The 23,946-nt window shown below is 40.7% G+C and overlaps 1 protein-coding gene and 1 pseudogene across 1 annotated transcript; one reads left to right on the forward strand and one right to left on the reverse strand.

The window, feature by feature from the left end:
* The first annotated feature begins 8,912 nt into the window (after positions 1-8,912).
* On the forward strand, positions 8,913-13,118 carry LOC122109659 (annotated as a pseudogene).
* A 3,694-nt stretch (positions 13,119-16,812) lies between these two features.
* Positions 16,813-17,199, reverse strand: LOC122109638 (cornifin-A-like). The gene has a single exon (XM_042682163.1). It carries the CDS (start codon positions 17,197-17,199, stop codon positions 16,813-16,815), a length of 387 nt encoding a protein of 128 aa, XP_042538097.1.
* Between the last annotated feature and the right edge of the window lie 6,747 nt (positions 17,200-23,946).

Raw genomic sequence — 23,946 nt, forward strand, 5'->3', positions numbered from 1 at the left:
AGTAACAAAGAAATCATCTTTCGCATGAAAGAAAAAACATTTGAATACTTATCTTGGGGTTCATTTTACCTAACATCAAGTTATCTGACCTTTTCTGCTTGTCTCAGACATATACTAGTTATTGCAGATAAGAGAAACTATGGAACCTATGTTTCTTTGGGCCTGGCTTACTTCACTTAATAGAATTTTTTCCAAGTCTTTCCATTTCCTAAAAAATGGGGCAATGTCATTCTTTCTGATGGAGGCATAGAATTCCATTGTGTATATAAACCACATTTTCTTGATCCATTCATCTACTGAGGGGCATCTGGGTTGGTTCCATATCTTAGTTATGGTAAATAATGCTGCAATAAACATAGTTGTGCTGGTAGCTTTAGTGTGTCTTGTTTGTGATCATTTGGGTAAATGCCCAAAAGTGGGATTGCTGGGTCATAGGAGAGCTCTATGTGGAGTCTTTTGAGAAACCTGCTTACTACTACTTTGCAAAGTGGTTGAACAAATTTACACTTCCACTAACAGTGCAGTAGGGTTCCCTTCTATCCACATCCCCTCCAGCATCTGTTGTTATTAGAGTTCTTGATTATAGCCATTCAAACTGGGGTAAGGTGGTATCTCAATGTTGTTTTGATTTGCATTTCTTTTATGGCTAGGAAGGTTGAGCATTTCTTCATATCTATTGGCCTTCCTTCTTTCCTCTTCAGTGAAGTTTCTCTTTAAGTCTTTAGCCTACTTATTTATTGGGCAGTTGTTTCTTTGAGAATTTGTTGTTGGGGGATTTAATTTTTTTAAGTTCAAGGTATATTTTAGATATGAGACCCTTGTCTGTTGTATGGCTAGTGAAGATCTTCTCCCAATCCATGGGTTTTTTATTGATCTTGCTAGCTATGTCCTTTGCCATGCAGAAGCTCTGCAATTGCATGCAATCCCATTTGTCCAACTTTTCTTTGATTTGTTGTGTTTCTGGGTCTCTATTAAGAAAATTTCGGCCTGTGCCAAGGAGACCTAGGGTTTCTCCTATTCCGTCCTGTAATGTTTTCAGGGTGTCTGCGTTGACTCCGAGGTCTTTGATCCATTTGGAGTTGATTCTGGTGCAGGGTGATATATAAGGATCTAGCTTTAGTTTTCTGCAAGTGATTAACCAATTTTGCCAGCACCATTTACTGAAGAGGCTGTCTTTCTTCCATTCTATTTTTTTTTTAGCTCTCTTATTGAAAATTAGATGGCTATAGGTCTTGTGCCAGTACCAAGCTGTTTTGATTACTATGGATTTGTAGTAGAGTTTGAAATTTGGTATTGATATTCCTCCAGCACTATTCTTTCTATTAAGGATCATTTTTGCTATTTAGGGTGTTTTATTGTTCCATATGTATTTTTGGATTTCATCTTCTATTTTCTTGAAGAATGAGGTTAGACTATTGACAGGCATCGCATTGAATTTGTAGATAGCCTTGGGAAGTATTGCCATTTTCATGATGTTGAGCCTTCCAATCCAGGAGCATGGGAGGTTTTTCCACTTCCTTAGTTCTGTTTTGATTTCCTTTTTCAAGGTTTTTACAGCTTTTATCATAGAGGTCCTTCACTTCTTTGGTTAAGTTAATTCCTATGAATTTTTTTTTTTTTTGTGGGGCTATTACGAATGGAGTTGCTCCTGATTTCAGCCACGCTTTTCTCATTATTGGCATACAGAAAAGCCATTGATTTTTGAGGGTTAATTTTATACCCTGCTTCTTTGCCAAAGTTTTGAATCAGCTTGAGTAATTTGGGAGTGGACCCCGTGGGATTCTTTAAATACAAGAACATATCATCTGCAAAGAGGGGGAGTTTTACTTCATCTTTCCTTATTTGGATCCCTTTTATGTTTGCTTCTTGTCTTATTGCTGTAGCTAGGCATTCTAATACTAAATTGAAGAGAAGTGGAGAGAGTGGGCATCCTTGTTTTGTTCCTGAGTAAAGAGGAAATGGCTTTAGTTTTTCACCATTAAGTATAATGCTGGCTGTAGGTTTGTCATATACAGCCTTTACTGTATTGAGGAATGTTCCTGGGTTCCTAGTTTTTCCAGAGCCTTCATCATAAAGGGGTGTTAGATCTTGTCAAATGCTTTTTCTACATCTATTGAGCTAACTATGTGGTTCTTATCCTTGCTCTTGTTGATGTGATGAGTTATATTAATTGATTTGTGTATATTGAACCAGCTTTGCATCCCTGAAATGAATCCTGTTTGATCGTGGTGTATGATTTTTTGGATGAATTGTTGAAGTCGATTGGCCAAAATTTTGTTGATAAGTTTTGCATCAATGTTCATCAAAGAAATGGGTCTATAGTTCTCTTTCTTTGATGAGTCCCTGCCTTTGATGGCTTCATAGAATGAGTTTGGTAGTGAACTTTCTCTTTCAATTTCATTGAAGAGTTGGAAGAATATTGTTGTGAGCGCTGCTTTGAAGGCCTTTTAGAATTCTACCATAAGTCCATCTGGTCCTGGGTTTTTTCTCTTTAAGTCTTAAGCCCACTTATTAATGGGGCAGTTATTTCTTTGAGGATTTGTTGTTGGGGGATTTAATTTTTGAGTTCTAAGTATATCTTAGATATGGGACCCTTGTTCATTTTATGACTAGTGAAGATCTTCTCCCAATCTGTGGGCTTTCTATTGATCTTGCTATCTATGTCCTTTGCCATGCAGAAGCTCTGCAGTTTCATAAAATCTAATTACTCCAACCTTTCTTTGATTTGTTGTGTTTCTGGGTCTCTATTAAGAAAATCTGGCCTGTGCCAAGGAGCCCTAGAGTTTCTCCTATTCCTTCCTGTAATGTATTCAGGGTGTCTGCTTTTACTTCGAGGTCTTTGATCCATTTGGAGTTGATTCTGATGTGGGGTGCTAAATACGGATCTAGCTTTAGTTTTCTACAGGTGTTTAATCAATTTTGCTAGCACCATTTACTGAAGAGGCTGCCTTTCTTCCATTCTACTTTTTTAGCTCACTTCTCAAAGTTTAGGTGGATATAGGTCTGTGGGTTCATTTCTGTGTCTTCAGTCCTATTCCATTGGTCCTCAGGTCTGTCCTTGTACCAGTACCAAGTTCTTTTTATTTCTATAGCTTTGTAGTAGAGTTTGAAAATTGGAATTGTTATTCCTCCAGCGCCATTCTTTCTGCTGAGAATTGTTTTTGCTATTTGGGGTCTTTTATTGTTCCATATCAATTTTGGGGTTGCTTCTTCTATTTCATTGAAGAATGCAGTTGGACTATTGATAGGTATTGCATTGGATTTGTATAACCCCTTTGGCAATGTTGCCATTTTTATGATGTTGATCCTTTCAATCCAGGAGTATGGGAGGTTTTCCCACTTCCTTAATTCTGCTTTAATTTCCTTTTTCAGGTTTTTGAAGTTTTTCGGCACTGTATTATTATCTAGCTATTTACTTCCCAAAGCCTGGATGAAAGGATTTATGTTTTGGTTCTGCTTTGAGGCTATGGGAAATAGTAAGTGACTTATTGAATAAAGTCCCTTCACTGTTCCATTTGACTGTGTGGCAGGTGTAAATAGTCCATATGAACTATCTAGTGATGCCATCATTGGTAAGCGCCTGGCCTCATTGTGCTAAAGTAATTGCTCTGTTCCAATAGTGTCATGACTAGTGGTGATCTGACTCATAATCTCTATCTTAGTGTCAGAAACAATGACAGTTCAGGGAACCTAACTTACTTCACTGACAGGATGTGAAATTGGGTTGACTCAGTAATCCTGGGATTTCCATATCATTGTTGGTGATAGTTTCAGAGATTGTGAATCTTTCATCTTCCTTGTTTCTTTTCTACATACAAATCACATGTCAGGTGCTAGTGTCTCAAGCCTATAATCCTAGCTACTGTGGAGGCAGAAATCTGAGGATTGTGATTTGAGGCCATCTTAGTCAGGAAGGTCTGTGAGACTCTTATGTCCAGGTATGAAGAAGCTGGACTTGGAGCTTTGGCTTAAGTGGCAGAGTGCTTGCCTTGAGCAAAAATGATCAGGGACAGAGCCCAGGTCCTGAGTTCAAGTCCTGGGCTGCACGCACATGTGCGCTTGTGCGCGCGCGTGGACAAATACACACACATACACACACACACTCACTCACACACACTGTGTTTATGGAGGTTTCCTTAACATTTGGTCAAGAAAAGAAGGCTCTAGGAACATCTCTGTAAATGTTTAATGTGCCATATTTAGGCAGTGCATAGATTTCGGGAAGAGTTCCAAGATATGAAAGGACTAGCCCTAAAATGCATCAGTATGGCTTGAATGATGAGATGTACCAAATGGATCACATTTCTGTGGATTTCTAGGTGTCCCTCTTGTGGGTCTGATTCAGTATAGTAGTAAGAGGACAATGTAGCAGGTAAAGTGGAGGGAAGAGCTCATGAGTGAGGGAGAATCAGCATGCATATAAACAAAGTTTTAAAATACTGTCTTTGAAGCACTTAAAATGTGTTTGGAAACAGTGAGAGTAAATCACCATACGAGATGGGCCTAACTTCCTATTTCTCTTAAGACTTCAGAGTTGAAAGGTCCCCCTCCCCGCCCCCGTCCTTCATTCTCAGATTTACTCTTGGCCATTTGTATATGATGTTGTGAGTCTATAAATCTTGTTCTGTGCAATAGAGTGGTCAGAAGAGGTCACATAGGTGTGGTCACTTTTAAATTGCCATTTTAAAAAGAATTACTATGATATTCTTTGGCAGTATTAGGGTTTGGATTCAGGGATTTGCTATTGACAGGCATTTGCTCTACCATCTGAGCTAAGCCCTAGTTATTTTTCAGATAGGGTCTTCATTTTTTGTCTAAGTCTGAGCTTGGACTACAATCCTCTCATTTGTATTTCTCATATAAGTAGGATTATAGGGTGAGCTACAGTGATGCTGGCTATTTTAATTTATTTCTATTTTTTCTTTCATGTAGTTGTAAAAAGTACATTAAAAAGGCTGCTGGGCCCCCATGGCTCACACCTGGAACCGTAGCCACTCCTAAGGCAGAGATCTGGGGCTCAAGGTTTAAGTCAGCCCAGGTAGGGAAGTCTGTGAGACTTTTTTTTTGTCAGTCATGTGGCTTGAACTCTGGACCTGGTTGTGCGGTTCCTAAGCTCTTCAGCTCAAGCTTAGCACTCTACCACTTGGTCCACAGCACCACTTACAGTTTTCTGAGTCATTTATTGGAGATAAGTCTCTTGGACTTTCCTGCCCAGGCTGGCTTTGAACCGTGATCCTCAGATCTCAGCCTCCCGAGAGGCTAGCGTTACAGGCATGAGCATTATCGGCATGGCACCCAGCTCTGTGAGACTTTCTTTTTTTGTCAGTTGTGGGGCTTGAACTGTGGGCCTGGGCACTGTCCCTCAGCTCTTCAGCTCAAGGCAAGTATTCTACCACTTAAGCCACAGCACCACATCTGGTTTTCCAGTGGTTTCATTGAGACAAGAGTTTCATGGACTTTCCTGCCTGGGCTGGCTGGCTTTGAACCACGATCCTCAGATCTCAGTCTCCTGAGTAGCCAGGATTACAGGTGTGAGCCACTGGTGCCTGCCTTTTCTGTGAGACTTTTATCTCCAATTGATCCCCAGAAAATGGAAGTGGAGGTGTGACTCAAAGTGGTAAAGCTCTATCCTTGAGTGAAATAGCTCAGAGACAGTGCCCAGGCCCTGAGTTCAAGCCCCATGACTGACAAAATAAAAGGAAAGGAAAGGAAAAAAGAATAAAAGAGAAATAGATTTGTGTGCCAAATCATGGTAGTTATCTAAAGTGAAAAAGTGGTCAGGTTTGAAGAATTGGAGAAGTTATAAGAAAGAAAGGGCTCTAGGTCTTCCATCAGAAAGCCTTTCACCATCATAGAATTCCTTGATTCTCCTACTGTCATCAGGGACAGAAACTGAGCACTAAGGAAGGGCCTCTGAGTCACAAGCGCTTAATCCAGTGAGGATATCTTGGAGTAGAAAACTTCCAACTTTTCAGAGTCCCTGTCAAGATAGTTATGGAGAGATTTGCATTTTGGTTAGGAAATCATTGGTCCAGCCCAAGGCTGGACTTCTTAGTCTGCTCTGCTTCCTTTTGTGGGACAGTAAGCCCTATAAAGAGGTCGTCTGACACTTGATTTTGCATTCTTGGTATTCAAGTCTGTACTACTTTGGAGAGCTTGGTGAGTCTCATTTTTTGACTCTGTCTGTTTGTCTGTCTGTCTGTCTCATATTATCAGATATTAAATATACTCTGAAGATGGCAACTTTGGTGGGTCCAAATTACAGTCATTGGGTGGATGTCACTTTGTTGATGGGAAATTAGGAATGAGAAATTGGATTTGGATTGGCTTTCTTTGGCTTATTACAAAGCATTAATCAGAAAAGGACCCAAAGAAATGAAATGAGAATTTGTTTTCTGTTTTCTGTAATTTTGTATTTCTTTTCTTTCTTTTTTTCTTTTTCTTTGTTTTTCTTTTGTCGGTTGTGGGGCTTGAACTATGGGCTTGGGCACTGTCCTTGCGCTCTTCAGCTCAAGGCAAGAGCTCTACTGCTTGAGCCACAGTACCACTTCCGGTTTTCTAGTGGTTTATTGGAGATAGGAGTCTCACGGTCTTTTCTGCCTGGGCTGGCTTTGAACCGCCATCCCCAGATCTCAGCCTCCTGAGTAGCTAGGATTACAGGCATGAGCCACCAGCGCCCGGCTATAATTTTGTATTTCTTTCAAAGATTTCCTCCCTCCCTCCCTCCCTCCCTCCCTCCCTTCCTTCCTTCTTTCCTTCCTTCCTTCCTTCCTTCCTTCCTTCCTTCCTTCCTTCCTTCCTTCCTTCCTTCCTTCCTTCCTTCCTTCCTTCTTTCTTCCTTCCTCCTTTCCTGTCTTTTTGTCTCTTTTTGTCTTTTGCATTCTCTGTTTCTCTTTTCTTTCTTTCTTTCCTTCTTTTTTTTCTTAGCTTCTTAGCTTAAGGCTAGTGTTCTACCATTTGAGCCTCAGCTCCACTTCTGTTTTTTTTTTTTTTTTTGGTAGTTAATTGAGGAGTAGCCAGGGTAACAAATATGAGCCACCTGTGCCCCGCTTCAAAGGCTTCTTTCTTTCTTTGTTTATTTTTTAAGGTACAAACACCTTTTAATCCACAATGATAGTCATCATTATCATAATCTACATTGTTAATGAACTTTATGACCTTTAATAATAAAACTATTTTATTTTACAACTTGAATGAGCAAGTGGGAGACTCTTGAATTAACTGTAGAACAACTCTTTTCTCCATAGCTCAGTCCATCTGCTGGGACTTTAGAATAGTAGTAGGAATTGCTTAGTGTGGTAGTGGGAATTTTCCTAATATTTCTGAACTTGTGGTCGTCTTTCTTGAAGACATTTTCCCCATGAAATAATTTTACTTGGCTATTTGGAACAGAGACATTTTATTTGGAACAGAGATATTTTATTTGGAAAATATCGTGAGTCAACAAATAGGATTTTCCATGGTTGATGTTACAAATGGCTAAAATGGAAATGAGAACCTGGAAAGTGATAAAAAAAAAAAAAAAGGAATTGTGATATTTAACTATTTTCTTGGAGAAAGAGTAATATCCCCTCCTAGTCTATAAGCTGTGGCTTCTTTCTCTATGGGAGTCTTTTACTGTGAACATTGTGATGATTCTTTTTTCAGATTCAGACACTCCAGAATGTCTTATCAACAGCAGCAGTGCAAGCAGCCCTGCCAGCCTCCTCCTGTGTGTCTGCCCCCAAAGTGCCCTGAGCCATGCTCACCCCCAAAGTGCCCTGAGCCGTGTCCACCTCCAAAGTGCCCTGAGCCGTGCCTACCCCCAAAGTGCCCTGAGCCATGCCCACCCCCAAAGTGCCCTGAGCCGTGTCCACCCCCAAAGTGTCCTGAGCCATGCCCACCTCAGCAGTGCCAGCAGAAATGCCCTCCCGTGCAACCTCCCACACCCTGGCAGCCACAGTGCCCACCCAAGATCAAGTGATGGCTTCAGGATTTATCAGAATTATGAAAAGATAAGGGAAACTGGTCTACCTGCTTCCATGGCAACCTCTCCATCTTCTCTTCAAAAGCTGTTCTTGATACAGAACAACCTGCTTCATTCCCTGTTTATCCTGTAACCTGCCTGTGATGATTCCTGACAATGAGAGGCTGTCATGCTGCCACTGTCCAGGAGGTGGCTGAACAAGGCCCATCCTCAGCAGAGCCAGCATTTCAGGCCTTCAGAAGGAAGAGCAGAAGCTGTCTTGCTGGTGCTATCAGAGGATGTCTCTCAAGTCTGCATGTCACCTGGGCAGGAATTTTGATCTCTGTCTAGTCATTGTAACTGTTCTGTTACTTCTTAAATAAAGTACTTTTTGGCAATGGTATAAGCAATGTCTTTTTCTTCTCAAAACTCATTTATTAGCAGAGCCACAATATTTTGGTTTGATTTCTCTACTTTCTGAATCCCTTATCTAGACTCTTACTGATTGTTGAATTTTTGTTCATGCCAAAGAGTCTTATTACATTGTTTCAAACTCTCATGATCACTTGTAACAATGACATGAGAACCAATTATTTAACTCCTTAGTAATTCAGTGTCTCTTATTCATATTGGAGAAAGTAGTATTTACAATACAAATTCGTCTTTAACTAAGATTGTACTGGCACATGTCATTCATTTGGTGGCATGCCTGAAATCTAATTAGCAGTCAATAAGTAGTTGTTTATTAGAACAACACATAGTTATTAGTTGCATTATTATCACTATTATCCCCAGTACCATATCTACCTCAGCAGGAATGTGCTTTGAACATAGCTAGTTTAGAAACTAAGATCTTCAACCTTTATTGTTCATTACATTCTGTTGTTTTGATCATCTAACATATTTCACTTTCCATGTAATATTGCTGAAGAAGAAAATTTGGGCCTTCTCCTGCAAGTAGGAAAACATGGCATCAAGTGATGGCAAGCTTGGGAGTTTATTAAACCTCCATGTCCAAAGGGCCGTGGGCCAAATGTGATACATGGGCCAAATATCAGGAGGGCCTCGCCCTATCTGGTTGTATACAATCAATTTGAAATCTCGTTACTTAATAATGAGTTCCTGAAGTGGAGCCATGAAGAAATTAGTTGAGCGAATTTTTCTACCTGGTGCTATAGAAGACTATAATGCTCTGGGTGAATACCCATCGGAAGACTTTATAGAAGTTTATCTTATTAAATTTATGAAGTTGCAGAGTGCAAGACTATTACAAGTCAAAGAAGAAACTGGTTCCAGAACATATGCGCAGAGATTTTAGATCAGACTTCCACTCAGATAGATCTGGATTTTGTGCAGCTTCTTTTAAGACTTCTGGGAACTCAACTCCTTGTCTTGATTTTTCTTGTGAATTGCCTTTATGTTATTTTGACTCAAAATGTACCTGTTCATCTGGGGAGCACATGGACAGACCATCAAACTCCTACAAGGATGATAGTAGCCATAATGAAACTGTGAAGGATTGTAACCACACTAACTCTTCACAGAAAGTGCCATTAAACACTTTTAAGAATCCAGGACCTTGCTTGAATGCACAAAAAGCCCTTTTCTCATCAGAGGCAGTTGACAGATTTATGCCTAAAACAACACAACTACAGGAATAGAAAAGAAGAAGAGGAGTCTAGAGGAAGATGGCAGAGGAGAAGCTGGAGGCTAAACAAGCTCTGGCATAGAAAGCAGTTTTAGTGTTTCAATGAACAGTCCTAGGCTAGAGAATCACACCAAGTATGCCATAACAGTACAGAGAGTTTGGCCAGAGAGAAAAAATTCAGGCAGCTTGGTTAAGGAAACATCTGAGCACTTGCCAGTGTCTGCCACCAATACTCCTCCAACTCTTCAATGAAATTGAAAGAGAAAGCTCACTACCGAACTCTTTCTATGAAGCCAGTGTAACCCTCATCCCCAAACCAGGCAGGGACTCATCAAAGAAAGAGAACTATACACCTATTTCTTTGATGAACATCAGTGCAAAACTTCTTAACAAAATCTTGGCCAATTGTCTTCAACAACTCATGAAAAAAATTCATTCACCACGATCAAACAGGATTCATTTCAGGGGTTCAAAGCTAGTTCAATATATGCAAAGCAATTAATATAATTCATCACATCAACAAGAGCAAGGATAAGAACCACATGATTATCTCAATAGATGCAGAAAAAGCATTTGACAAGATCCAACACCCCTTTATTATCCAGGGAGCATTCCTCAATACAATAAAGACTGTATATGAGAAACCTACAGCCAGCATTATACTTAATGGTGAAAACCTAAAGCCATTTCCTCTTAACTCAGGAATGAGACAAGGATGTCCACTCTCTCCACTTCTCTTCAATCTAGTATTAGAATGCCAAGCCACAGCAATAAGACAAGAGGCAAACATAAAAGGGATCCAAATAAGGAAAGATGAAGTAAAACTCCCCCTCTTTGCAGATGACATGATCTTGTATTTAAAGAATCCCATGGAGTCCTCTCCCAAATTACTTGAGTTGATTCAAAACTTTGGCAAAATAGCAGGGTACAAAATTAACTCTCAGAAATCAATGGTTTTTCTGTATGCCAACAATGAGAAAAGCACGGCTGAAATCAGGAAAGCAACTCCTTTTGTAATAGCCCCACAAAAAATAAAACATCTAGGAGTTAACTAAAGATTAAGTGAAGGACCTCTATGATGAAAACTTTAAAAACATGAAAAAGGAAATCAAAACAGAACTTATGAAGTAGAAAAACCTCTCATGCTCCTGGATTGGAAGGATCAACATCATGAAAATGGCAATACTTCCCAAGGCTATCTACAAATTCAGTGCGATACCTATCAAAATTCCAACCTCATTCTTCAAGGAAATAGAAGAGGCAGTCCAAAAATTCATATGGAACAATAAAAGACCCTGAATGGCAAAAATAATCCTTAACAGAAATAACAGTGCTGGAGAAATATCAATACCAAATTTCAAACTCTACTACAAAGCCATAGTAATCAAAACAGCTTGGTACTGGCACAAGAACAGACCTGGGGACCAATGGAATAGGACTGAAGACTCAGAAATGAACCCATGGACCTATAGCCACCTAAATTTTGACAAGTGAGATAAAAAATAGACTGAAGAAAGACAGCCTCTTCAGTAAATGGTGCTGGCAAAATTGGTTAATCACTTGTAGAAAACTAAAGCTAGATCCTTATATATCACCCTGCACCAGAATCAACTCCAAATGAATCAAAGACCTAGAAGTAAAAGCAGACTCCCTGAAAACATTTTAGGAAGGAATAGGAGAAACCCTCTGTCTTATTGGCACAGGCCAAATTTTCTTAATAGAGACCCAGAAACACAACAAATCAAAGAAAGATTGGGCAAATGGGATTGCATGAAACTGCAGAACTTCTATATTGCAAAGGACATAGCTAGCAAGATCAGTAGAAAGCCCACAGATTGGGAGATCTTCACTGGCCATACAATGGACAAGGGCCTCATATCTAAAATATATTTAGAACTCAAAAAATTAAATCCCCCCAAAACAAATCCTCAAAGAAACAACTACCTATTGTTTAAATAGAGATACAGGTGGAACCATTGCAACAATGAGATGTACAAGACACTATGTTGAAAAACGAACTTTACAACTTGGGAGGGGTGGAGGAGGAGGGGGTATAGTTGAGGAGGTGGGAGGGAAGGGATGGTGGGGGAAAAACCAAGGAGGAGGCAACAATGCTTGATAAGTAATGTACTCATTACCTTGCTCATTTAACCGTAACCCCTCTGTACAGTATTTTCACAATAAAAAACTTATTGAAAACACAGATGCAAGTCAAAACAACATTGAGATTCCACCTCACCCCAGTTAGAATGGCTATAATCAAGAAATCTAGTAACAACAGATGCTGGAGGGGATGTGGCCAGAAGGGAACCCTACTGCATTGTTGGTGGGAATATAATCTTGTTCAACCACTTTGGAGTTTCCTCAAAAGACTCCACATAGAGCTCCTCTATGACCCAGCAATCCCACTTTTGGGCATTTACCCAAATGATTACAAACAAGGCCATACTAAGGCTACCAGCACATCTATGTTTATCGCAGCATTATTTACCATAGCTAAGATATGGAACCAACCCAGATGCCCCCCAGTAGATGAATGGATCAAGAAAATGTGGTATACAATGGAATTCTATGCCTCCATCAGAATGACATTGCCCCATTTGTTAGGAAATGGAAAGACTTGGAAAAATTTATATTAAGTGAAGTCAGCCAGGCCCAGAGAAACATAGGTCCCATGGTTTCCCTTATTTGCAATAACTAGTACATGTGTAGGACAAGCAGAAAAGGTCAAAAGCTAGGTACAAATGACCAGATAAGATGATTTTAAGTGAAATGAACCCCAAGATAGGGACACAAATATCTTTTGTTCTTGCTTGCTATTGTTTCTAATGTATTTATAATGTACCATGTGATTTTTTTTTGTTTCTTTGTATGTTCCTCTCCCACAGTATAACCCCTGTTTTCACTGTATTTGATGTCTGTGCCCTGCATTTTGTATATACACTTCTCTAATTTGGGGAGGGGAAGGGAAAAACCAAAATGCTTAAATAAGGATACAGGTTGACCCATTGTAACAATGAGATGTACAAGACACTATGTTAAAAATGAACTTTACAACTTTGGGGTGGGGAGGAGGGGTAGTTGTGGAGGTGGGAGGGAAGGGATGGTAGGGGAAAACCAAAGGAGGAGGCAACAATGCTTGATAGGAAATTTACTCATTACCTTGCTCATGTAATGTAAAGAGAAGATGACTGTAAACTTGGAACTTTGCTTGAAACAAGCACAGCAGTAATGAGGTTATAATGGGGCCTAAATTACCACACATACCTAAAGTGGATTTGCAGGATGACGCCTTAAATACAATGGCAAACTTAATTCAGAATAAACTTAAAGAGGTAATTTCATCTGTACCAAAGCCTTCAGATGACAAGTTGGAAAAATTCATGTCCAAGTCGTCCATTAAAACAAAGAAGAAGAACATAGATTGCCAGTAACAAGTTGGTATTTTCCAAAGAGAAATTTTTTTCTTTTTTAAAATTTCTGTTATTCCCCAGCACTGAGCTCATGTCTACAGTGCTCACTCAGAAGATCAAGGTCTGAAGCCAGCCTAAGCAGACAAATCTCTGAGACACTGATCTCCAGTTGATCACCAAAAAGCTGGAGATGGAGGTATGGTTCAGGTGGTAGAGCACCAGCCATGAGTGAAAAAGTTAAGCAAGAGTGAGAAGCCCTGAGTTAAAACTCCAGTACTGGCACATATAAAAACATGTTTTTTTCTTTAGTGGTGCTGGTGTTTAGATTCAGGGCCTTGTGCTTGCCAGGTCAGTGCTCTACTGCTCAGCCACACCTCCATCCCCAACTACTATTTTAAAATATGCATTTTGTAATTTAATTCATACTATTTTTCTAATATTACAGTTTTATTGAGGAACTGTTCTTGTTAATATAGCATTGCTTCACATCACAATAACTATAAATTAATTGAAGTGAATATAAAAGTTTTCAAAGATACATAACCAGGGTCTGTTTCTAATTTTAATATCAGTACTGAGCAATTCATGTTCGAAAAGTCAGGATGTTCCTGAATCTCAGGGCTTCAAAATGAAGACAGTTCTGTAAAGTAAGAAAGTTAATAAGCTATTAGAACCAAGTTAAAATGAGAAGTTTACATGCTTTTGTTAACTTTTAGGAAAAACTTACTTGATTTATAGCAGTTGATAAGCCTGTCTGGGAAATTTCCACTCCTGCAATTTTTGAATATCACTTTTTTTCCATGTCAAAGAAAAGTAGAGCTGGGCTGGGAAGATGGCTCAGTGGTAGAGCACTTGCCTTGCATGCCTGAGGCCCTGGGTTTGATTCCTCAGCACCACATAAGCAAAAAGAAAAAAACCGGAGGTGGTGCTGTGGCTCAAGTGGTAGAGCGCTAGCCTTGAGCTGAAGAGCTGAGGGACAGCGCCCAGGCCCAGAGTTCAGGCCCCACGACCGGACCCAAAAAAAAAAAAAAAGAAAGGAAAAGTAGAGCTAATCAAAGACAGGAAGTTCTATAACTCCAATGAATTATGAAGCTAATCATTTCAACTCAGAGTCAAATATGAAAAGCCTCATGAGCACAAATAAAACACTATAAAACTGAAAAAAAGAGAAGAGAATTTGGAGCTTTCTGTATAAAAACCACAGCAATCCTTAAGATACAGGTAATGCAGGGAAAAGGAGAGAAAGCAATGCAGGGTTAATAATCCAAATTGTTTCTCTCCTGTTCATATGGGTCACCTTCTTAGGCTAAACCTCACAAACCCAGGAGATTTGGGGACTTTTTGGCATGGAATCTGTGATGAAGATAACCATGATAGGTCATCATGGAGAGGGAGGTGATCTGACGTGGAACCGCTGAGAAGTTTAAACAGTGGGGAGCTCAGGCATTGATGTATCTGGTGGTTGTCGGCTGTAACCTCCCAAGGAAAGACAAGACTCATTGTCCGAAGGTCACAACCAAAGAAATGCACCAAACTCATAGCTGGTGGAGGTCTCAGATTCCAGAATACACCTGCCAGTGTTCGGGATTTGCTGCCAGGTGGAATTTAAGACTAAGTAACTCTGGGGGTTTGAAATAAGCTCCAGTGTTCTACAGCATTGCAGGATCACTACAGTTTATAACACCATTTTTATATTTTTTTGAAGAATTAGAAAAAAGGAGTTTAAAGCCCTAAAATATAACTAAATGAAAAGAAGATGGAAATGTTAATTGCCCTGAGTTGATCATTACATAGTTTGTATATGTATTAAATAATCACACGGTGTCTCATAACCATGTATAATTATTATGCATCAATTAAAAACAAAAATTTTAAAACATCCTTCTTGCATATAAGCACACACACACAAATGTGCTATTGATTCTGCTTGTTTCATGTCATTCTCCTTTTTTTCCTGAGTTCTTATTTTGTTCTCAAGTATTAGCTGTACAGGGGAGTTTCATTATGGCATTTCCACACACATTTGTAATGTACCTTGATCAGCCTTACCCCCTTTATCAATTCTCTCATTTCTCTCCCTTGTCTTAAAACAGTTTCAAACAGGTTTCACTGTTCTACTTCCACACATGAAAATAAACTACATGGACCATATTCACCCGCATTTACCACCTTCATTAATCCTTTCCATTTCTGTTGACATCCTCCCTCACAGAACCCATTTTACTTTCATGTCATCTAATTTTTTTAGAGTGTATTAATTGCACCAGTGGGTTTCACTATGGTATTTCGCATGCAGGTATACTCTAGTGTATTATATTTTGCTCAGAATAACTCTCTTGCTTTTTCTTCTCCTGACCCCCCTACTGATCAACAGTTTTCATTGAGATTTCTTAGGCTATCTTCATACATGGTTGTAATGTATTTTGCAATTATTCATTCTCCATCTTTTTCCCTTTCCCTTGTTATTCTTACATAGTTTTATAGTGAGAATCATTCTAAACCTTTTTTTTTTTCTTTTTGGTGATACTGGGGTTTGAACTCAGGTTCTCATGAAATATCACTCTGGCCACACCCTCATCCCTTCTTCTTTAATTTTTTTTTTTTTTCAGATAGGGCTCAGGCATCTTGGGATGGCAGGGCTCATGCTTTGCCCAGATGGTCTCATACTTTAATCCTTCTACGTAGGCCTCCCTAGTAACTGGGATAAGTGTAGTCTTAACCAGTGTGCTCCAATATGACTCTAAACTCTAGGATGATGGGAGTGAGGTTCCTACTGCACTATGTTTGCAGTTTAGCCTCTGACATGGGAGTCTGATGGGACAGGTTTTGTGTTTGAAGACTCCAGGCCTACCTGGAGTCTATGCCTGTCTGAATGTTTGAATGAGGGATGTGGTAGGATAAGGAAATCACCTCTCTAAGAGGCTGAAAATGTTCCTGACAAGTTCTGTGAATCTCCCTCATCCCTTTTCTGGCCCACATTGGACACTCAGTGGCTGGAGTGGGGCTGACTGGGCTAACAGTAGAGAACATGACTCCTCAGGTACATTTGGAAATTGTACTTGTTGATAGCTAGCGGAAATGAATGAGGGAAGTGGAGTCACACACATAGGAAGAACGTTTTCTAAAACACAGAGAAGTTGATTGAATAAGTCAGCAATATAGAAGCCCGATTCAGAGGCAGGTTAGTTAAGAGCCAGTTTGGACAGGCATGAGCTAAACTCCACGGTGACTCATTGAGTCACAGGAGAACCCTACCCCAGCCCTGGGGGTGCAAGGCCACAGCCGCTGGGTGGCATTGCACACACTTCCTGTGGCAGCCCAGGACTATGCAGAGGAAGCAACTTCCCTTCTCCCAGTGTCAGGGTCAGATGCCCGCTGAGCAGAGCCCTTTAATTAAGCCCTGCCCTCTGGATGAACAGCGTCTGCTTCGTGAGAAGAAAGAAAGAAGGGAGGAGTTGAACTTGACAATAACAACACACAGAATCAGGACTGGAATGGAGGGGAATTTAATGGGAGTGTGAAAGAGTGGAGTCACTCGCTTTCACCTTGAGTCCCTCCTTACATAAATTCTGCATAGATGAAAACCAGCTAGGCACTGAACTCCTCAGGCTAACTCAGAGGCTCGGAAGCCCCACGTATGCAGGAAAGAAAGCCCGATAGCGCTTGTTTGCAGGGTACAAATCAAGGAGGGACTTTGACTCAGGGTCACAACATGCAGGTACAAGGCTACTAAGACTCATAAGCAGAATGGGAAAGGAAGCGCAGCATCAATGGCTAACTCCTTGAGGGTGTGGCTTTGGACCACTTTACTTTTGCTTCATCTGCTGAGCTGGTGCTGGAGTGACTGTTGAAGGGCAGGGCTCAGGCATCTTGGGGTGGCAGGGCTCAGGCATCTTGGGGTGGCAGGGCTCAGGCACCTTGGGGTGGCAGGGCTCAGGCATCTTGGGGTGGCAGGGCTCAGGTGCCTTGGGGTGGCAGGGCTCAGGTGCCTTGGGGTGGCAGGGCTCAGGCATCTTGGGGTGGCAGGGCTCAGGAGCCTTGGAAGGGCAGGGCTCGGGTGCCTTGGGGTGGCAGGGCTCCTTGGTTTTGGGGGCGCATGGCTCCTGGGGTGGAGGCTGGCAAGGCTGTTTCACCTGCTGCTGATGCAGTTGGGGAACTTCAGTACAGGGCTGCTTCTGCTGCTGCGAACTCATTTTCAACAGTGGCTGGTCCTGGAGACAGAACAGAGGATTCGAACAAAGGAATAACTCAGGGAGAAGCCATCCTCAATGTGACTTAGGATCTTTTAAGAAGCAAAGGTTCTTCTTCCTTTCCAGTGCACAGACTACTTGGATAATTTCTGGGTCTTTGAAGAGGAGAAACTTAAAGATAATGGGTTCTGCTTCACTTGAGAAGGACTCATCCCAGTATTCTATCTCTTTCTCTCTTTCTCTTTCTTTCTCTTTCTTTCTTTCTTTCTTTCTTTCTTTCTTTCTTTCTTTCTTTCTTTCTTTCTTTCTTTCTTTCTTTCTTTCTTTCTTTCTTTCTTTCTCTCTCTCTCTCTCTCTCTTTCTTTCTTTTCTTTCTTTCCTTCTTTGTCAGTCGTGGGGCCTGAACTCTGGGCCTGAGCGCTGTCCCTCAGCTCTTCAGCTCAGCAAGTGCTCTACCATTTGAGCCACAGCGCCACTTCCGGCTGTTTCTGATTATGTGGTGCTGAGAAATAGAACTCAGGGCCTCATGCATGCAAGGCAAGCACTCTACCACTGAGCCACCTTCCCAGCCCCTGTCCTATCTCTTTCTATAGTCAGTTAGCAGCAGAACACAGCATCTGGCTTCTAGCACGAATCAGAGACTTAAGTTACTGGGTTGATTGGAAATGCAATGTGTTGGAAAATGGCAATAACTGCAACCCACCCACTCATGATAAATAGGATGCTTCATCACCCCTAGGGTAACTCTGGTCTCTAGAATTCCTCACAGTCACACTTGAACACTGGCTCAAGCATGCCTCTCTCTAAGTTGTTTCTGTCTCCCCTACTTGATTCAGTTTACCCAACCTTCCCAGATCATAGCCTATGGCACTTTTGGATGACTTTTGAACAACCTATCCAGAAATCTCTGTGTCACCAAAGTACCACAGCAACTGGCCAGTATCCCAGAACCTGGATCAGTGTCTATGTTGTATTTTTATCTCTTAATCTTCTGAATCAATTGTAGTTGGGTGGCATAAATTCCTGTTAGCGAAGTTATTTTTAGTAGCTGTAAAGTCTTATAAAATATTTGTTGAAAGAACAAAGTTCTGGGCTGGGAAGGTGGCTCAGGGGTAGAGCGCTTGCCTTGCATGCATGAGGCCCTGGGTTCAATTCCTCAGCACCACATAAGCAGAAAAGGTCGGAAGTGGTGCTGTGACTCTAGTGGTAGAGTGCTAGCCTTGAGCTGAAGAGCTGAGGGACAGCGCCAGGGCCCAGAGTTCAGGCCCCACGACCGGACCAAAAAAAAAAGAATAAAGTTCTTTGTATTAAAATTATGAATAAAAAAGGAATTATGGACCTGAACTTCGGTTCTCTTTCTGCTATTTCCTTCCTCTGGGTCCTTGCACCAGCTCCTTACTCTTTCAGCAAGAATCAATGGCACAGAACAAATTATGTGTATCTCCAGTCTCTTCAAATCCAAAGCATGATTACTTTTACAACAGCAATTCCTAAAATTCATCCTTCAGGTGGATCATCTGCAAGACTGTGACTAAATTTCAATATTTAGAAAGACACCCCCAAATGGCAAGTTTCCAACAAACAAATGCAGGCTTAGAGTAAATGGTAAAAGTTCCAAGCAGAAAGGCTCACCTGTATGCAGAGAAGAACAGGCAGTGTGGTCCCTCAGATCTGGTGTGGTACCCTCAGCCAGCTGGCTTTTTATGCAGAGGACAGCCTTGCCTCTGGGAGATGGGACCTTTGGGGCTGCTGTGTCATTTCTTACCTGTCAGACATGATTCACCCCAGGCCCTGAATCCACCCATTGGCTCAGTGTCTGTGATGCAACTACAAACGTGACTTTTTTTTTAATTTGCTAACAATTATGTCATCTGGTCCTTTTCCTTGAAGAGCATCTTCTATGCCCAGGTGTGAGAGGATAGTGCAAATTGAAAGAGCAAAGGAAGATTTGTAAGACTGCTCAAATCAGAACAAAGGTCTGTCTTCTGGAAAGTTCTAATCCTTGGCCCAGGCATGGCTTTTATGGGATGTTTAGGATCTGAAGGAGATGTGGAAGTAAATGGCACTGTCTCTGGTTATTCTGGGAATCCACAGACATGATAGTCTGAATTGACCCTAACTGGAAAAATTAAGTAATTCCATTAATACATCACTTCATGTGGACAGGCTGGACCAAAAAAAATGTCTTATCTTAAAAAAAAAAAGACTCAAAGACAACAGAGAAGAGCAGGGAGGTAGCAAGACTTTGGTCAGTAGAGAGGAATTTTGAGTAGTGAAATTGCCAAGAAGGGTGTCAGGCCTCAAAGTGACATCGTCGGTGGAGCTCAGCCACTTGTCCTATCTAACATGGGAGCAGGCCTTAAAGATCCTGCCTCTCATGAAGATTATTTCTCTGAGAACAACACAGGAACAAGAGAGCTGAGATTCCCTGAGCCTTTATGCCAAAATTCAGCTTCTTCAAGATAAGATGGATCTGAAGCTACTAACCTGGGCCTGCTTGCAACACAAAACCTGTTCTAAGCACTGTCTATGGAGAATCCAAACCATGATTGATACATAGGCCTTTCAGAATTGCCTTTCTTCCTATTTTGTGCATCTGACTGTGGAGCATCTGATGGCTGTATAATCGCCTTCCACAAATCTTTAGTCCAGGACCACCAGAGCCTCCTCCCGTTGGGTACTCCTGGCCATTGTTCAACCTCTTATTCCCATATAGTGGGACAAAATGAATGAGTGGATGGATATGCCATTGGAAAGATGGCTAATACCGTTTGAAAAGAGACAGCAGAGGCTGCCTTGAGAAATACTAGAGGGTTTCCTATAGTGGTAATATGTCTTTATGACAAATCTCATGGTATGATCTAGAAGACAGTAAGAGCTTAGCAAATGGCAGATTTCTGTGACTTTCCCTACTCCTTGATTTCCATCCTAGAGTTGTTGTAGTGGCCACATCCCTGGAGCTAAGGCTACTGCTGCCACCATGCCTGCATTCACAGCAGATGGTGTCCATTTCTCTCTCCTCTAGGACTGAGTGTAAATCTCTTCTCACTTAAATCCCTCCATATGGACCTTACAAAGGAATTCCAAGTCTTCCAGGCTGCCTACAGGGCAGGAATCTCTGTCTAAAACAACCTCTGTCCTTTCAGGCTGAGAGACTTGGTGAAGGAGGCTAGCTTCAGCTATGAAGTTATGTCCTGCCTCTCTTATCCTGTCTGGGCCCTTGTCCTTTGGCATAAAGGGACTCTCATCTAATAGTCTCTTTGGGTTTTGGCTTTACTTGTATCTCCTTTTTCCCAGTTCACATGGTTCTTTTTTTCTAGCATTAGGGACTTTTTTTCCTTTTGTACTCTTCTGCTATTTTGTCTAAGTACACAGTACAGTAGTATGTAAAGGATTTCTCTACTCTATAGGGTAGTTCAATGTCCTGGTCAGAAGGTTTTTCTGGCAGCCACGAGACTGCTGATTGCATTTGGTATCTTCCCACATACTTCTGGCTTTTATGTTGTTGTCTTTTAAGGCTGAGAGCATGCTGCTAATTTTCCTATATCTAATTCAGTTCTTTTCTAAGCTTACCAGATGACAAACGTCTTTAAAACCTCTTTGGCATTCTTATAAATCCTCTCTGTCCTAACATTTACCCATACACTGTCACATGGCCTTTTCTAAGTAGTCTTGAATGGATTTTGTGCACGAGTCTGTAGACCAGTTTGCTCTGCAGGACCATGCTACACGCACCTTTCTCCTCCCCGATATGAGGCTCCTGTGGTAGAAGTTCACTTGGACCCACATTCGACAAATGTTGGTAGTAAAAGAGTGAGAGAAAGCTGTGGGACAAATACTTTCAGAGATGTGATCACAGTGGTTCTTGGTGATAAGCTACATGATCATGCCTTCTTGAATGGACATTCTTTCCTTCTTTCTCAGATTCTCCTTTTTTTATATTCCCAAGTAAACTCCCTGCCCTTGAGGTTCTAGTGTCAGGCACAGGTTGAGAAGCCAGGTTGAGACAATCATGAAATGGGCATAATTCTGTTCAGAGGACAGAAACCAGTGCCTAGCAAATCCTATGGATTTCTGACTTGATCCAAGTTTTTTTTTTTTTTTTTTTTTTCTGAGAGTCTGGAAAGGTTATCGTGGCCGAGGGTGGTCTTATTTCAGTGTACTCCTGGAATGTTGTATGACAGTAAGTTTAGGAGAGAGACCTTCTTTGCCAAGCCTCATCTCCAGGGGATCAAAGACTGAAACTTCGTGAAGATATGGCCTCTCACAACGCCATTTTTTTTCAAGAGAATTTGATGGAGTGCCATAAAAGAGAGCATTGCTTTGTCTTTGTGGTATTTTGGTCCTGCTAGCTTCTGCAGCTACCCCAGCTTTAGAGAATATACCTCTTCTGGTCAGAAAAAGGAACCTTCAAAGGAAAAGACTTGGGCAGATGTTTAATGGGAAGGTGGATACTGGGAAGAACATCAATAGTATTGGACAACGGTGAAGTGGGCTTTGTGGAGATGTTCAAGGGTCTGGACACTACAAGGGGTTGTACATAGGAAGGGGATATACAGGACATTCAGGTAATTAAATGTTCTTTTTTCGTTATTTGTAGAGGTGATCTACAGAGGGGTTACGGTTACATAAGTCAGATCAAGAGTACATTTCTTTTTGAACGTCACCCCTTCCCTCTCTCTCTCCCAGTTTTTCCCTCACATTTCTACCTACAAGTTGTGCAGTTCATTTTCAATGTAGTGTCTAGTGAGTACCACTGCTGTATTTATTCACCATTTCCCCCTCCATTTCTGTGCCCCCTTGTCCTTCTGAAGACATATAAATGAACAAATAAGATTAAAAAAGAAAATCAAAATAGCCACAAAGAAAATACTTTGTGTTTCCATTTCCTGAAGTTCATTTCCACACGTATTATTTTCTATGATTAGTTGCACATAGGTATTGTGCCTCTGTGATCCTCTCCTAAGAATATCCTCCTTTGGTCTTACTGTGTGTGAATGTCTAGAGTCCTGTATAATCTACCATGATCCAGTATATAATAGATCTAGCTTCTACATATGAGAGAATGTTCAGGTAATTTTACAGAGGGTGACTGCTAAGGCAGAAATTTTTTTTCTGGCACGTGGAAATGTCTGGAAGAAAAAGTTAGCTGTGTTAATAGAGGGATTTCTCTTCAGGGAAAGAAGGAAAGGCTTATCTGATAAACTAGGGAAATTCTTACATTCTTCCTGCTACGTGATAAAAACAAATCACAAAAACAAAACAAATGACAGAACTTGATTGCTCTCAAGTCTTAGGAACTTAGGCTCAGCAGAGTGGCAGATTCCAGATCCATATGGTAAGACATGGAATATTCCGAGACTGAACAGGATCAGTCACTTTTCAAGCTAAATGCAAGTCATCTGAGACGACGGGTCACAGAGCTTCAAGCAGTGACATGTCCTGCCACCTCCCTGGGTGTGTGCTCTCCAATGTAGGCCCTGCTGAACCTAGCAGTCACAATGGATTATAGGTGGCAATGGAAAAATTGGAAGACTTTCCAGCTTTAGAAAAGGGAACGATTCCAATTTATTCATGTAACTGAATAACAGAAATAAGCAGAGCAAAAAGGACAGGAAGTATGGCTTAAGTAGTAGAACACCTGCATAGTAAATTAAATGTAAGGTCCTGAATACAAACCCCAGTCAGTACTATAAGACAGACAAACAAATAAGAAAAAAAAACAAGAAAAAAGCCTTTGGATGACAGGGAGTTTACTTAACAAGGAAATGCTCTTTCAGCAAAATTTAGTTCTTCATATGATAACAATATCCTTGAGTAACTTTATTTTTTAAGCAGGGAATAGTGATTGTTGAAGAATAATCTCTTTTTAGTGAAGTTATATTAAATATTATAGTAAAAGTATATAGGGTTACCTATGTCTGCTCCATTATTGCAAATTGGGCTGTGGCAGGGATGGAAAGGAATGATTCTCTTATTTTCTAGTTTGTGGAATAAGAAGAACCACATAAGATGGAGAGGAGCACACATTTCCTAGAGATCCTGGGGTTGGAAGTAGATACAGTGACTTCATTGGGCCTTGAGTTGCAATTCTTGGGGAAGAAGTGAATATGTTAATGGAGAGAAAGAAGAGAACGGATACTTATAATCAGAAGGCTAGGCTCTGACAGAGCTATGGGAGCTCAGCAATGCCATATTCTCTTTTAGCTTGGGGCATGCAACATGTGTTGTTGGTAGGATCATGTGACTGACTTCTAGATAATTCAATGTCATTAGAAATTCAGATTGTCCAGGGGGTTAGGTGAAAATGTTCTTCATTTTCTACTTCTTTCCCTGTCCTAACAATAGTAGAACACAGAGGAAAGAGTGACTGTTGTGGATTATGAGTCATGAGCTAAAATGAATGGTAGTCTCTGCCAACCCATAATGCATTGTGTAATAGATCAAAATTAGATTTCTACTATAGACTTTTGAAGGAATTTTTTTTTGTCACAAAAGTTGGTCTACTTTTGCCAGTGCATGTAACACAAATTATAGGTTTTGCCAGATTATTATTCATTTTTTTTGGTTCAATAATAGGAACATTAATTCCTAGGATGGTGGAGATGTTAAATAAAGATAACTCAAGGAATTTAAGGGTTTCCAAATAGAGATTTCATTTTTTCAATTTTTTCAATCTTTTATTTTATTGTAAAGATGCTGTACAGAGGGGCTACAGTTACATGAGTAAGGCAATGAGTACATTACTTG

Source organism: Dipodomys spectabilis, unplaced genomic scaffold, assembly GCF_019054845.1.
Source record: "Dipodomys spectabilis isolate Male_0828 unplaced genomic scaffold, ASM1905484v1 ptg000069l, whole genome shotgun sequence".
Lineage (NCBI taxonomy): Eukaryota > Metazoa > Chordata > Mammalia > Rodentia > Heteromyidae > Dipodomys > Dipodomys spectabilis.

Bases quoted from the DNA above. Each gene is read 5' to 3' on its own strand.
- LOC122109638 (XM_042682163.1), bottom strand. From the start codon at position 17,199: ATGAGTTCGCAGCAGCAGAAGCAGCCCTGTACTGAAGTTCCCCAACTG.